At 35.0% G+C, this 16,617-nt stretch overlaps 1 protein-coding gene across 1 annotated transcript in view; it reads left to right on the forward strand.

The window, feature by feature from the left end:
- Positions 1-16,617, forward strand: part of LOC141296280 (A-kinase anchor protein 6-like) — a 137,238-nt gene that overhangs the window by 61,019 nt on the left and 59,602 nt on the right. The window contains exons 8-9 of the mRNA XM_073827543.1: positions 15,882-16,015; positions 16,243-16,262. Coding sequence (XP_073683644.1) covers positions 15,882-16,015; positions 16,243-16,262 — 154 coding nt within the window. The remainder of the gene's footprint in view (positions 1-15,881; positions 16,016-16,242; positions 16,263-16,617) is intronic.

The following is a 16,617-nucleotide window of genomic DNA, read 5'->3' on the forward strand; positions in this document are numbered from 1 at the left end:
ATTGGTATGGTTGAATTGGATCAACAAAATGTCAGCAGCAAAGACATTTGGTTAATAAAATGGAATGAAATACATACAGTAAAGGAACAAAAAGTAACTGGTTGTTTTGATATTTTCTTGTAAATGAAAAAGTAATGCTTTACTTTTACTTTACTAATTCTTACTTAGTTACTTTTATTCAACCAGCAAGTTTTTTTATTAGATTAAATGACACAGACGTCTCCCAGAAGATAATAAGACGATGTACAAGAGGCATCATTGTGGAAAAAAATATTACTCATCTTTTATTTACATTTGAACAAAAAGTGGCATGTCCAAAATTATTCATACCCTTTATTGCCTTTATTGAAGCCTTGATTGGCTATTACAGCAATCAAACGCTTCCTATAAATGCTGACCAGCTTTTTGCATGTCTCCACTGGTATTTTTGCCAATTCATTTTTAGCGATGAGCTCCAACAATTTCAGGTTGGAGGGTCTCCTTCCCATCACCCTGATCTTTAGCTCCCTCCACAGATTCTCAATCGGATTTAAGTCAAGACTGTGGCTGGGCCACTGCAAAACATTAATGTTTTTGTCTGCTAGCCATTTCTTCACCACTTTTGCTGTGTGTTTCGGGTCGTTGTCGTGAAGAAATGTCCACTGGTGCCCAAGGCCAAGTTTCTCTGCAGACTGCCTGATGTTGTTGTTGAGAATTTTGATGTATTGCTCCATTTTCATGGTGCCATTTACTGTGATTACATTTCCTGGTCCACCGGCTGAAAAACACCCCCATAATATTAGGTTCCCACCACCATGTTTGACAGTGCGGATGGTGTTCTTAGGGTTGAAGGCTTCTCCTTTTTTATGCCAAATGAAGGCTACATCATTGTGGCCAAACAATTCAATTTTGTTTCATCTGACCATAAAACAGAAGACCAGAAGTCGTCTTCTTTGTCCAGATGAGCATTTGCAAAGGCCAAGCCGGCTTTTGTGTGCCTTATCTGGTGAAGTGGTGTTCTACTTGGTCTGTGTCCGAGGAACCCAGCGATGTGCGGTGTCCGTTGGACTGTCTGCCTTGAGATGTTGCCACCAGCAGAGCCCAGATTCATCAGGATGGCCTTGGTGGTGATTCTTTTTCTACCTCTTTCACTATCATTCTGGCCAGCACAGGTGTCACTTTTGGCTTCCGACCACATCCTCTGAGATTTTTCACAGTGCGGAACGTCTTGTATTTTTAAATAATACTTTGCACTGTAGCTACTGGACCTTGAAAACATTTGGATATGGTCTTATAGCCCTTTCCTGACTTGTGAGCAGCCACAATGCACAGCCGCAGGTCCTCAGTGAGCTCCTTTGTCTTAGCCATGACTAGGGATGGGAATTGATAAGATTTTTACGATTCCAATTCCATTTTCGATTCTGCTTAACGTTTCGATTCTTTATCGATTCCCTTATCGATTCTCATCTGGAAGAAAAGGGACAACAAATTGTTGATTAGCATAGTTAAACTGTCTCTGTTTGGGGCTTTGTACTTAGGGCTGAGAATCTTTGTCATCTCCCTAGAAAATATATAATGGGAATGAATGAGTCCTGCAGCTTTATTAGCCGAGGACATGGTAACGTTGTTGCTGCTGCTGCCGCTGCTGGGTTGAGTACTGTTAGTCCGGAGCGGATCGAAAACGCAACATTCTTTTATTGTTATTGCATGCTGTGTGCGCAAATGTTTTAGCATGTTAGTGGTATTTCCTCCCTTTGAGGAAATATCTACGCTGCGAGTATTGCAAGTTGCCCTGTTTTCGTCTTTTTTGGTGAAATACTACCAGACTTTTGAGCGTTTGTTCCGCTTAGGCGCCAGTGCTTATTGACTGAGCGTAAGCTACGCAATGCGCGTGATGACGTCATTCGTGCCCACTGGAATCGTTAAGGGAATCGTTTGCAAATTTTGCAAACGATTCGATGGAATTGAAACACTGGGAACCGGTTCTCAACAAGAACCGGTTTTCGATTCCCATCCCTAGCCATGACTGTCCTCAAACCAACAGCAGAGAGCTTCTGTTTTTCACCTGTTGAGTTGATTAAAACAGCTGTTCCCAATGAATCAGGGTAATTAGGATGCTTTAGAACAGCTTGGACTATTTGGAATGGTATAGAACTTTGGATTTTCACATAGACTGTGACAGCTTGCGAAGGGTATGAATAATTTTGGACATACCACTTAATGCCAATAAAAGCTGAGAATTTTTTTTTTCACAATGATGCCTCTTGTACATCGTCTTATTATCTTTTGGGAGAAGCCTGTGTCATTTCCAGTCAAAAAAAAAAAAAACTTGCTGGTTGAAAAAAAGTAACTTTAAGTCAGAATTTGCCAGGGGTATGAATAATCATTTCTGGCTTGACTGTACATACTTGATACTTACATTATATAGAGATAAACAGAGAAGAAAGTTCCTACATCACATGATACTAATAAACAGTCCTCTGTGTTGTCAGTCAAAGATTTGCTGAACAAATGTGATTGTATAGCACAGCATCATTTAACCTCTGAAATATGGATGCCAGGAAATGTCTTAGTTGAAAATCACTTGTAAAGCTAACAATCCTTGTTTGTTATCATTTGAGGCACAATCTGCAATAAAACACTTTTATTTCAAGTCAGAGATGTGAAAAGGCGCTAAACTGTAGCATGTTGTAGGTCTGTCGAGTTGCATCTTTAAAGGAGTGTGAGACTGTCACTGTGTGTGTGTGGAGGCAGAAGCTTTTAGCGTGTGGAGGCGGCGCTGGGATTTGTGTGATGGAGTTTATTTCAGACCCAGTTCTCTGGGGCCGGAGGAACAATAGTCTCTCAGCAGCCCTTCCTTCACCATCTGGAACAAATACAACAAATAATAAATAGAGATACAATGGGGCAGAGAAATGGAATTTAACTTGGCCTGCAGCACTTACCTGAAATGTGCATATAATGGTGTGGGGCATTTGTCATAGCGAATGCTTTCTGGAGTTTTTGTCCTACTGTTAATGAAATAGTAAACTTGGCTCTGTACATTACGCTCGGGCTTTATGCATCGATCTCTGCAATTGCTTTCTTTGTCTTATTACTAAAATCAATTTCCTTCTGTGATTGCCAAGAAGAGCATTTAAAAGCACTTACTTCATGTGATGTTTTCTGACTCCGTTCCCCGGCTCTGTGGCTTTTATTGTTCGTGACAGCCCTTCCAACAACAAATGCCCTGTGCATATGTCGTTCTTGGAAAACGCCTGGCGAATATTAGTATCGGGCTGCCAAGGACACTCAGTCATACCGATGACAGACGTATTAAGACATTCTCAATCCTGTTTTGATCAAAGTCTAATTGCTGGTACTTGGTTAATGTTGACGTTTGGAGGCGGCTTTCACCGCCGTGGCACGATGTGAGGCACAGCGTGTTCCTGGATCAACATGCCTTTTTCTTCATGGAACAACATTATGATCCAATCATAGTCTCATAGACTCTCCTTAAGATCCAGAACGAACTTTCTGCCAAAGCTATTAGGAAAACATGCTGGCTATTTTTATTAACTCTAAACTGTACACAAAACAATGTACACAGACAAATGATGCTTCATATTTTGAAAAATCAACGCAAAATATTAGTGGTTTAAGTTTGTTGCTACTTTTTTTTAATGCACAAATGCAAATGTGTGTCTATATAATAAAAAAATAAAATAAAACAATATATATAAATATGTGTTTTACTATATAAATGTTATAATATTTATTTTATATTTTAAAATATGATAGTATTATCACACTTTAATTATTTTGTGTATTATTTTGATTTAAAAACTTAAACTAAATAAAGCAAAAAAATACTATTATTAATTATGCTATTATTTTTTATTTTTTTTATAGTTATATTTTATTGGTCACACTATGTGCATAAATTTTTTATATTTTATTATATATTCTTTTCAAATATTTTTTATATTTTAAAATGTAATAATATTATCACACTTTATTTAATTATTTTGTTTATTAATCTTTTTTAAATTAACCAAATATAGCGCAAAAATGCTATTATTTAAGTTTATATTTTATATTATATATATTAGAAATGTATGTAATAGCACACAAAAATGCTATTATTTAAGTTTATATTTTATATTATATATATTAGAAATGTATGTATTGGTAAGTATTTTATGTTTTTATAGCAATATGTGACCACCAAACCAAATTACAGAGGTTAAATATTCTATAATAGTAAATAAATATTATTATATGAATTTTAACCTAATAAATTATAATATTTAATTTAAATATTTAATATTTATATTTAAATATAATATGTTTATATTTAATATTATATTTGTTTTTCAATATTATATTGTATATATTTTTGTAATCTAGTATACTTATTTGTTTGTATGTCTCTGTTTTTATACATTTTTGCTGAAATTATGTAAAACAGATCAATAATTCCTTGTTCATTTAATTTTTCGCTGTAGGGATGTCAAATATGTCAAACAAAAAAAATAATACAGTAATATATTAGAAATGTATGTATTATTAAGTATTTTATTTGTTTTATAGCCATATGTGACCACCAAACCAAATTACAGAGGTTAAATAGTACATACATATTATTATATACATTTTAGCCTAATAAATTATAATATTTAGAGAAATATTAAATTATTATATTTTTTACATTTAAATATAATATGTTTATTTTATTTTTAATTTAATATTTTATATTATATTAGTTTTTCAATATATAGTATATATAGTAATATATGTATGTATTAAGTATTTTATTTTTTTATAGCCATATGTGATCAACGAACCAAATTACAGAGGTTAAATAGTAATAGTATATAAATATTATATAATTAAAAAAATATTTTTTACATTTAAATACAATGTTTATTTTTAAAAAGTGTATATTTTATAGTATATTTGTTTTTAAATATTATATTTATTTTATAGTATATATTTTTTTATGATATATATATTTTTAAAGTTACATTTTTGCTGAAAATATGTAAGGCAGATCCATAATTCCTTATATTTAATTATATATTTTTTTAACTATAGGGATGTGTCAATATGTAAAACATAAATACAGTAGAAACAGTAATAGTATAAAATAATAATAATAATAATAATAATAATAATAATTATTATTATTATTATTATTATTATTAAATTCATTTTATTGCATTTTTTAAAATTCTATATATTACTGTGAAATAATAATTATTTTTATTTATTATATGTAATTTATTATATTGTAAGAGGTATTACACACACACACACACACACACACACACACACACACACACATGTGTAATGCCTTTCTAAAAATAAAAATAATTATAACTATAAAAAATGTAAGTACATGTACAGTAACATATTTATCACATTCTAGAGTTTAGACTACAAAATTAAAAAACATTAAACAGTGTTTATTCTGTTTGATGATGCATTTTGAAACAATTTTGGCTTGGTGGTCTCTTCCTAACTCGAACCCATACCTTCACTGCTATAATTGCAGAGCTTTGATTAGTTGATAATGAACAAAGAATGATGATCCAGGAACTTGTCGTACTGGGGTAAATTGAGGTATAATTAACCCCCTTTTCAGTAAACGTGGATTAGTTCTTGCTAATACATGAGGCTTTTGACAGAAGTGCATCTCAGTGGGGATGGAGCTGCTCTGCTGTTTCTCTCTCTCTCACACACACACGCAGGCCTGCAGGCAGTGGCTCTGCCGACTGATGTGTCTTTGTGCTTTAATACACTGACACAGTGTTTGACTTCAGTCTGTTCAGCTCAGAGTGGCCAGTAGAGCCCAATCTATCCTCTAGATATCAGTCTGATCTACTGGCGGTTTATAGTTTCATTTGACCACAATCCACTTTGACAAACAACCTGCTTTCATCTCCAACTCTCGCACACACAAAAAATAAAACAGCTCATTTCTGCTCCCCCAAACCTCAAAAGAAAGCACGTCAAGGTAACCGCAAGACCGTCTCCTTCCGATTTCAAATGAAGATCAGATTTTTTTATGTTACTTAATTATTTCCTAATTAGTTTGCATGTTAATTAAAATGGTGGCTAATGTTAATTACCTATATTAATGGATTCTCATGTAACACCTGCCTGAAGCGCTTGGCTCAGTTTTCAAAATATCTTCATCTAAGCCGCTTGATGCATGCCGTCTCGCTTTGTTGAAAAGCGGCGAGGAATTGAAGTCAGGGGATTTTTGAAGCAGGTCGCACTGAAGTAGTCAAACCAAATGCTCGCTGTTTTTCTTCTCTTCTGCTTTCATTTGCAGAGAGGATTGGCATATTGTGATTATAGTCATATTTGTGAGCGTGCGTAATCTGTGATGCTCGATCCGTTAGACGGGTCATTCTATGAAACGGCTGCCTTTTCCATTTGGAAAAGGTGATTGTTTTTTTGGTTTTTGAAAGGGAAAAGTAAATGTTTCTAAAATTTTCAAATTTAAATCTGATTAATAATGTGTTAAAAGTGTAAATGATTCAATTTGAATTCAAATTAACATATTTTATTACATGTTTGCATTTTCCGAAATGCATGTGAACACTTGAGTCACACTTAATAATGTCTTTTTGGTTTTGCAATGACTATTCTATATGTATTTTTTTCTTCTTAACTTCTGCGCATATATATATATATATATGCGCAAAAGTTAAGAAGAAAAAAATACATTATTGACAATATAGTAAACAAATTAAAAAAAATTATAATAGCAAAAAAGAAATTAAAACAGTTAAACAAATAATAATGATAATAATAATAATAGTAAATAATAATAAAATAATACATATTAAAATAAATGTTAAAAATTGTAAAAATGTATATATATATAATATAAAATTGATCAATATAATTTATATAATAATTTATCCTTCAATAAATTTTAATACACTGCCATTTCAAAAGTTTGCAAACAGTAAAATTTAAATTTTTTTTAAAGAAGTCTTTTCTGCTCATCAAGGCTGTGTTTATTTGATTAAAAATACAGACAAAATGAAATATAATTGCAATTTAAAATAGTGGTTTTCTATTTTAATACACTTTAAAATAGAATTTATTCCTGTGATGCAAAGTTTAATTTTTAGCATCATTATTCCAGTCTTCAGTGTCACATGATCCTTTGATCCATTCTAATAGACTGATTCATTATCAATGTTGAAAACAGTATTGCTACTTAAAAAAAAAATTTGGGATCCTGTGATACTTTTTTTTTTTTTTTGAAAGAAATTAATACTTTATGCAGCAAGGATGTGTTAAATTGATAAAAAGTGATAGTAAAGACTTATATTGTTAGAAAATATTTCTATTTGGAATAAATGCTGTTCTTTTTAACATTTTATTCATCAAAGAATACTGAAAAAAGTATTATAGTTATATTAAGTATTACTTTTTTCTGTATTTTTGATCAAATAAATGGAACTTGAATGAGCAAAAGACTTTTTCTTTAAAATACAAAACAAAAATAAAAACATTTAAAATCTTACTGATCCCAAACCTCTGAACGGCAGTGTATATCTTTTAATAAATAAATGAAACTTAGTTAAAAATACATAATGCAAAAAGATTTCTGCATGTTCAAGTGTGACTTTTAAGTGTTCAGATATTTTTTATGAACCAAATTTGATCATTTTACCGTTTAATTTAACATTATAGTTTTGAGACTAATGTAAAAATGTTTAAAATTAAGAACTTGTTGATATATGCCTTTAGTAGCACACAGACTGTGTATATGAGAGGCACACAAACCAGTTTCTGTATAATGACCCAGATGTTTTCCATCACCCGATGGCAGAATCTACTCTGACATTCTTGACACACACCTGGTGTGATTGCTTGGCATGCATGACAAAGCTAAAGCAAAGCAAGACCATATTAAAGCGAAGATGGTCTCTATTAGATTGAAAATGATCACCCGATCAATACGACCCCCTGCCTGACTAATCCATAACGCGAACATTGTTTCAGAGCCCTGCGTCTTTTCCTGCATGTTGTCTCGGGGTGCTTAGACTCCATGGAAGCAAGGATCAGCGATTAAATGTCACCTTTCAGCAACAACATTAAATAAGAAGCAGCAATTTGGCTCCTAGCAATTGCTAATTTCACGCCCTGATAAATGTTGCAGGAGCTAAAGCTTTCAAAGATATTTCTTAAAGGGGCGGCAGCAGTACGCAGGTAAAGGCCTGATGCGTTACGCAGGGACAAAAGCTCGCTTTCATGTCAAGGTCAAAGGCGTTGTTTTGCTTTAAGCTAAATGTAAGTCATCCCTTATTACCAATTAAAAATTTATCCTGACCTCATCAATTAGATTTAGGGAGGGCTTTTTAAAAATAGATATTTAAAATGCTGTCTTAAGACATTAGAAGATATTTGACATTTAGCAGAGACTCTACACACACACACACACACACACACACACACACAGATTTACTGCCACCAGAAATCATTCGTTTTCAGCAGCTTGAGCGACACTGACCAAAGGAGGAGACGGTCCACTCGTACAAAGATGAATGGGTGACATTGCGGTTCTCAATATGGTGCCTGTAGTAATGGAAGCCCCACCTTTAAAGGAGCCAATCATCTTTCCCTTAGAAGCATCAGCTGTTTTTGTACTTGTTTTAGTGTAATTTCAGTTCAAGTATTTGTTTGTTTTATCGCTGGTTTAAAATATGAAAGGTAACCTTGACAAAAAAATGATTTTTCCTCTCCATTTGAGTACATTGGAGCTGACTGGAAAATAGTGATTGCCCACTTTTCCAGCTGTCTTGACCTCGGAAGTATTTTTCCCATTTATTTTCTCCACTGGCATCTCAAAATATTTTTCAGTAAGAATTCTAAGCAATTGAAGCAAACCAACAATCTCTATCTATGAATCATAACATTTTATTTGAAGCAACATTCTTTCTGAACATTCATTCATTGAAGATTCAGTAAAAAACAACAACCATGATCTTAAATTTTTTTATGAGAGAATGAACTACTCATTCTGTGCAGTGCTGCACATTTTGTAATCATAGTAAAAATGACTGTAAAATATAAAACTTTGAATTCGTAGTCATAGATTATACACTGGCTTTTAAAAAATGTGGGGTAAGGTTTTTATTTTTATTTTTGAAAGAAATTAATTGTCATTCTGCAAGGACAGATTAAATTAGATAAAAATTGATCAAAAAGACACTAAAAACTATTTCCAGGGTTCGTACAAGATGCTTAAAGTGCTTGACGTTTTAAGATGTAAGGCCTGGAAAACCCTTGAGGAACTTGAAAAGTGCTTGCATTTTTGAAAAACAATGCATCCTATAAAAAAGTGTTTACTTTTTTCAATAATGCAATTCAAAAAACATCATACCTTATTCACTTATTTCAGTTAATGTCAGGAAACTAAGTCAGCTAAGCCAGTAGTAGTACTCACAATATCATGTAAACGTGGCTGAAAACGCAAAAAGAGGAATAGATGAACCGAATCAACTGAGTGAGTCATTTATGCTGGAACTGCTCTGACTTGTGACTTTGATTCACTAGCAAAAACCAGATCAAATTAAAAGAGCCATTCATTTTTTAATTTCGACATTGCTTGTAAATATTTTAAATGGGTAAAACAGAGCTTTTCAAAACTCCAAATCAGTTTAACCGTTGCATGGCAAAATGATTCACTGTTTCGATTTAGATCGGGACTTCGGAGCGAGTTCGTGAATCATGTATCTTAGATCGGGACTTCAAAATCGTGAATCATTTGATTTAGATCGGAACTTTGCGTATCCTCAACCATTTTTATTCATATCCAGAGGATTTCAGAGTGTATTTTGTGAATCATTTGATTTAGATCACAACAGATTTGTGAACCATTTCACAAATTGAATTATTGACTTCGATCAGAACTTTGCGTATTCAATAATTCAATTTGTGAAATGGTTCACAAATCTGTTGTGATCTAAATCAAATCAATTTCAATTTCAAATTTCAAATTTCAAATCGCGAATCATTTGATTTAGATTGGAACTTTGCGTATCGCAAATCATTATATTCAGATCGGGAATTCAGAGTGTGTATCATTAATCATTTGTTTTAGTTCGGAACAGGTTTGTGAATCATTTCACAAATTGAATTATACGTATCAAAGATTTGCAATGCACCAAGTTCCGATCCGAAGTCAAATGATTTGTGGTTCGCGAGTCAGTTAAACCATTGCATCGCAAAATTATTCTGTAATGTTCCAATCAGATCGAGTATCATAAATAATTGGTTTTATATCTGGACTTCAAATCACATATCGCAAATCATTTATTTAGAACAGAATTTTGCGCATTGTGAATCATTTGATTCAGATCGGGACTTTGGAGCGCTTATTATGAATCATTTGATTTAGATTGGAATGAGTTGAATCAATTGAATGATTCAAATCAAAGATTCAAGATACGCGACTTTCTGATCGAAGTCAAATGATTTGCTTGATTCTGAAATGATGGTTCACCAATCTTTATTCAGATCGGAACTTTGGAGCATGAATCATTTGATTCAGATCAGGACTTTGGTGCGGATTCGCGAATCTTTTGATTCAGTTCGGGACTTTGGAGTGTGTATGGCAAATCATTTGTTTTATATCAGGATTTCGGAGTGATTTCGCTAATTTTATTGTAAGAAAAAAAAGTTACTGTAAGAAAAAAGAAAAAGTTCACAAAAAAAATCCCTTAAGAAAATTAACCATGGTTTTACTATAGTAAAAGTGTAGTACACCTTGTAATACTTTTTCTGTATTTTTGATCAAATAAATGCAGTCTTGGTAAGCATAAATGTCTTCTTCTTTAAAACATTTTTTAAAAGATATTACTGACCCCAAACATTTAAACAGTATAAAAACTATTCATTTTATTTTTGCTAAATATTCAAAAGTAAAGAGGAGACCATTTTTAAACATATGTTAATTGGATATAACATGACTTAACAGCCTTAATTTCTCTCATATTCTCAGTGAAGAAAATGAATAGGATTTTACCTGAATCCAACTGCACTGACTTAACTTAAAGGTACTTTGCATCTATAAGAGCCTAACTTCAAGAATCTTAATTGAATAATGTAACACATTTTGCATGTCGCCAAGTGCTCGTTTGATAAAGCGCGACCAATTCATCTTGCACCTGCGGTGGCATCTATTCCGGCGACAGCGTAGATAGCCATAGAAATATGACCCCCTGTGTTTTTAGTGCATACATAATCCAATTTATTTGACCAAGCAGTCAAACAACTGCAAATGAATGCGGTCGTATCAGCAGCTGGTTAGCTGCAAAAGACAGATAAGCGTGAAGGAACGAGAGCAACTTCTGTCTGACAACACTGTAATAATCGCCATTATTTTGAGCTATAAAGTTGCGTGATTCATGTCGGAAGACCCCACCACACATTAAATCCAGCCTTTATGACTAGTGATTTGAAAGTAATAGTTTCCAAATGAGTTTCATGCCTTCTACAGCTCCTCAGAGGCCCGCTCTCCTCAAAAATAATCTCCCCTCGTAACTTTTCCGAGGAGTGAGAGCTAGAAAAAAAAGCTGGCCGTCAGGAATAGCAGCATATTCTTTTTCCTGCTGGTGAAAGTGAAAACACTCCAATGAAATACAGCCTCTTAAATGACAATTGGGGAATTTGGTTTTCTTTTCTTTTTTTACGCAATACGACAGCTTTTTCCAGACGTGTGTAGAGTTTGTGAAGGTGAAGCTTCGCTGGTGTATTTGTAAATTTATGAGCTGCTTTGATAGAACCCTCGGCCATTTACAGCTGCCGTCTCGACCCCACGCAACTCCCGACTGAATTTATTTTCCTAGCATGCCTGTGTGCGCTCGGCTCTCCTTCGACGCTGCCTCTGAACATCAGGACCGACCTGATGGGAGACATTTCAAACAGGCCGATGTATGTTCTGGCTGTTTTGAACACCGGTCGCTGGGGGGGCCGGGGTGGCGGGAGACTTCCCACCGTTTTCAATCTCGCCGCAACGCTCCTCGCATTCAGAGCAGACGATAAAGAAATGAGCGACCCCTGTGTTTTGTCACATAGCTTAAATGTAGAATTTAGGAGGTATCCATCGGCCCTTGTCCAGCAGTTCAACTGCTTTTTTTTTTTCTTCTCCACATCACATTTTTCTTGTTTCTCTTCATTCCCCAGCTGCTTTCAATGAGACTCTGTTCTGTTTGCACTGCTGCCACATGAATCGTCTTCCCATCCGTCTCTCTCTCATTCTGTTTTTTCATTGCACGTGAAGCAACAGAAGAGCGTTACTCAATTCTGTTTGGATTATATTTGATCCCGATGAATTTCGCCCTCCTGTTCGATGTGAAACACATGTGCCTCAAAGCTCAAGGACGATCATGTCTGTGATTGTTTTCCTCCAGTGCATGTTTTTTAATCACAATCTGCAGATTTTTAGCAGTCCTGTCTAGCTTATGAAGGCAAATCACTCAGGTCTGTTCACGCTTTGCCTGACGGGCCTTTAATACTTTACTGTTATTGACGTTTTTTTTTTTAGCTCTCATTATTATTTCTCTATTCTCTTTAAAAAACAGAGGGATTTTTAAGGGTGTTTGGCTTTTGTTCTGTTGTTCATATTTAGTGTCCCATTAGTGTTGCTGACATGGCACCTCAAATCATGCAGCTTGTTCAGGAGTGTTTGGTGTAAGCAACTGGGTAATAAAACAAGAATATTATAAGAGGCAGTAAGCAACTATTCAGCCACCATTTTTGCACAACGGTGGCAAGTTTCAAATGAGCAAGCTCCCAAATTTTCATCAGAAATGTGAAAATGTATTGTTTTTTCCCACCACAGAATACAAAAATTAAAGTAATTGCAACTTTTTATCTCACAATTCTTTACATCTTGCAATTCGGACCTTTTTTTCTTAGAATTGTGTGATACAAACTCACAGTTCTGACTTTTTCTCAGAATTGTCAAATAAACTCATAATTGCAAATTTGTAAATGTGACTTTTTGTCTTAGAATTACAATTCTACACATATCAGTCTTTTCCCCCAATCAAAACACGACTTTATAACTCACGATTGCGAGTTTATATCTCACAATTCTGATAAAAAAGTCAGATTTTTGAGTTTATATCCTGCAATTCTGATAAAAAAAGTCGGAATTTTGAGTTTATATCTTGCAATTCTGACTTTATAACTCGCAATTGCGAGTTTATATCACACAATTCTGAGAAAAAAGTCAGAATTGTGGGTTTATATCTTGCAATTCTGACTTTATAATTCACAATTTTGAGTTTGTATTATGCAATTCTGACTAAAAAGTCAGAATTGCAATTCTGAGAAAAAATTTGCAATTGTGAGTTTATATCTCGTAATTCTTACTTTATAACTCACAATTGTTTATATCGCAATTCTGAGCAAAAAGTCAGAATTGGAATTTATATCTTGCAATTCTGACTTTATAACTCACAATTGTGAGTTTACATCACGCAATTCAGAGAAAAAAGTCAGAATTGTGAGTTTATGTCTTGCAATTCTGAGAAAAAAGTCAGAATTTTGAGATTATATCTTGCAATTCTGACTTTATAACTCACAATTTTGAGTTTATAGCACGCAATTCTGAATAAAAAGTCAGAATTGCATGTATATATCACGCAATACTGAGAAAAAAGTCGCAATTGTGAGTTTATATCTCGTAAATTCTTACTTTATAACTCACAATTGTGTTTATATCGCAATTCTGAGAAAAAAGTCAGAATTGTGAATTCATATCTTGCAATTTTGACTTTATAATTTGCAATTGTGAGTTTATATCACAATTCTGAGAAAAAAGTCAGAATTATGAGTATATATCATGGTATTATGACTTTATAACTCGCAATTGCGAGTTTATGCCATGCAATTCTGAGAAAAAAAGTCAGAATTGTAAGATAAGTTTCAACAACCTTTTTTATTTATTTTTTTGTGGCGGAAACACTGTTCCATAGCTATCAGAGGTTTAGTTTATATAGATTTATTGATAATGTGAGGTACACATAGTCTGACATAATATAGGAAATGATGATGGCCACAGTTTCAGCTCATGATTGACAGTAAAAATGTCCCTGAAGCCGAGGAACAGTCGTAGGCATGTAAACAAAAGAGCCCAAAATGACTTGATTCAGCAAATTTTACTGACATCTGAGTCTGGATTTCACTCGAGGGAAGGAGGTAAGCATTCATCAAATGATTGAATTCATATCGATTCCTGCCATATTAGCAGTTTAAAGCAAGACCTCTTTTGACGGCGAGCGAGAGAGAGAGAGGCGGCGCGAGAGGTTTTTGAATGATTCTGTTTGAAATAAGTATACGGGAGATTCACACGCAAATCCCCTCTGTCTGCATATCTGAATAAGAATATCTTTAAACGGGCCGGGAGGCGGCGGCGGCGGGAAATCCAGCCGAACCGTGGTGCGCAGGATCAGGGGGGTTATTTACCACTCGGTGTTCGTACGGAGGTTGTAGCCGAGAGTGGCTGTTAGCACAGTGGGTGACGTGGAGCACTCCAGCCCATAGGAAAATTAATTAAGCGACGCTTTGCTTTTAAGTCCGGGGCTTACATGTGTTTTTCTTCGGTTGACATTGTCTGCCTTGAGATTACGAAAGCTTAGCCTTTATCTCAGACACTGATTGCACTGCATTGTGGGAACGGGCTCGGTGTACACTATGGCACGAGGAGACAAACGCTCATCAATAGCCCGATTTCTCCTTCAAGTGCTGATGAATGTAGGTTTATGTGCTCGCTATTGACGTTTTTCATATTCACCCATGGGAGCCGCATCTCAACGCCGATGCCTTTATAGATTTCAAATACATTCCAGCTCTGCGTTTTTAATACAGATGGGTAATTCTGGCAGATCAATGCAAATGCGTCTTAGCCACGCAAGCCACAAGAGAGGCAAATCTCCATCACGACAATGTCCTCGACTCGAAACCGAAGTGGCGTACTGGGCCGAGCCGTCCTTAGGCTCAAGGTGGCTGGGAGAAATTGCTTTTGTCGGAGGTGGGCATCGGTTATTATTGTGTGTGTAAGCCGCTCCGGTGGGATTGAGTAATTAGGATCCTGACATGGCATCGGCGAGCCAGCCGAGTGAATCAAAAATGAAGGCAAATGAAAGCAAATTCCTCCGAGGAGGGAGAGGAGAAGTCTGCGCGCTCGCGCCGCTAATTTTCTAGAGCTCCTAGTTAGGTTCATTTCATTCCTCCCAAATGAGCAAAGCGCCCGAGCCCCGGCGTTTGATGCCCGCCCAATAAATGGAATGAAAAAGCGACACATCTTTCTGTTGATTTTCTTGTTTATTATCAAGGGTAGCTTTGATTGAGGAGCAGTTTACATTCATGGAATCGTCTGACCTTTCTAGAGGCATCTGCCGAGCAGGCGCTGGGCGCTCGGTGGAGAATGCGAAGCCGGCGCGCTTCATAAAGTGTTGAGAAATGAGCAAAAAATCAAAGCCGTCTGTTGGAGATTTTATTGGCTCGCTCATTCATCGCCTCGTATTTTGCACAATAACTGATCTCCGTCAAGCCAATGTAGCCAATTTTCTCAAGCACCGAGGAGAAATACATATTTTTTCCATCTGATTTGACAAGCATGTACAAGTGCTTCCTAATCACTGCTGAAAACCAACACGCTCCTTGCTGAAATGGAACGACGCCAGTTTCGAGCGTTGCTCTTTATTGCTGCCGTATTGATTCGGCTAAATGCTAGGAGTCTGAATTAGTTTAATAGTTTCGCCACTTCTAATAGTTTATTGTTTTTTAATAGTTCTTGAAGTGGGATCAATGGCGTCGAGGTAATTGAGGTTGCTGAAATGATATCTCTTCTGATTCTTTCTCTCTGTTTGTTTCGGTGTCAGCAGGTGGAGGTTCAACAGAGCCATCGAGAGGCCCAGAAAGATGTTCTGGACCAGATGAGAGTGAAACTTAGAAGCCAACAGTACTGCTCCAACAGCAGAAGCGTCGACTTCACACTGATGTCCAAGTCTAACAGGTACGATGAGAAATGTGTTTAGATATCTATTTTTTTTTTGGTCATATTTAAAAGCAGCATTACATGTCCTTCATGGAGAATGCAATCCCAGAATGCACCAGTGAAAGAAATGTTGATGGACCTTTTTCACATTTCCAGGTTTCTCAGCAGTGGAAGTCATCATAGTTGGGTTAACATTGAGAGCTGTAAATTCCCATTTGTTAAAATTTTTTAAAACTCCACGATAGTGTTTTCACGACTTTCAAAAGTGAGAGAGACTGATAACGGCAGTCAGAAGAGATAAGAATGTCAAATTTACAGACCCTCCCATAGACGCTGCATTAGAAACACTCACATTAGCGTTAACTGTTTTTTTTTAATGCAAAGGTGATATGATAAAAAGGAACATTATAAATACAACAAATACTGAAAAGTATCAATAAAATGTAGTATTACAGTATGCATGTACATTTATACTATTGCATTATTCACCATTTAGTCTAATGCTATAGTATTTTATTAAAAATTTGCTTTAAATTTAGTCAATATTTAATCATGTCATATTAATTTTCATCTGTTTTACTAAAAAATATAAGTTTTTAATACATTTTTCATTAATATAA

The sequence above is a fragment of the Garra rufa genome, chromosome 21 (genome assembly GCF_049309525.1).
Source record: "Garra rufa chromosome 21, GarRuf1.0, whole genome shotgun sequence".
Classification (NCBI taxonomy): Eukaryota; Metazoa; Chordata; class Actinopteri; order Cypriniformes; family Cyprinidae; genus Garra; species Garra rufa.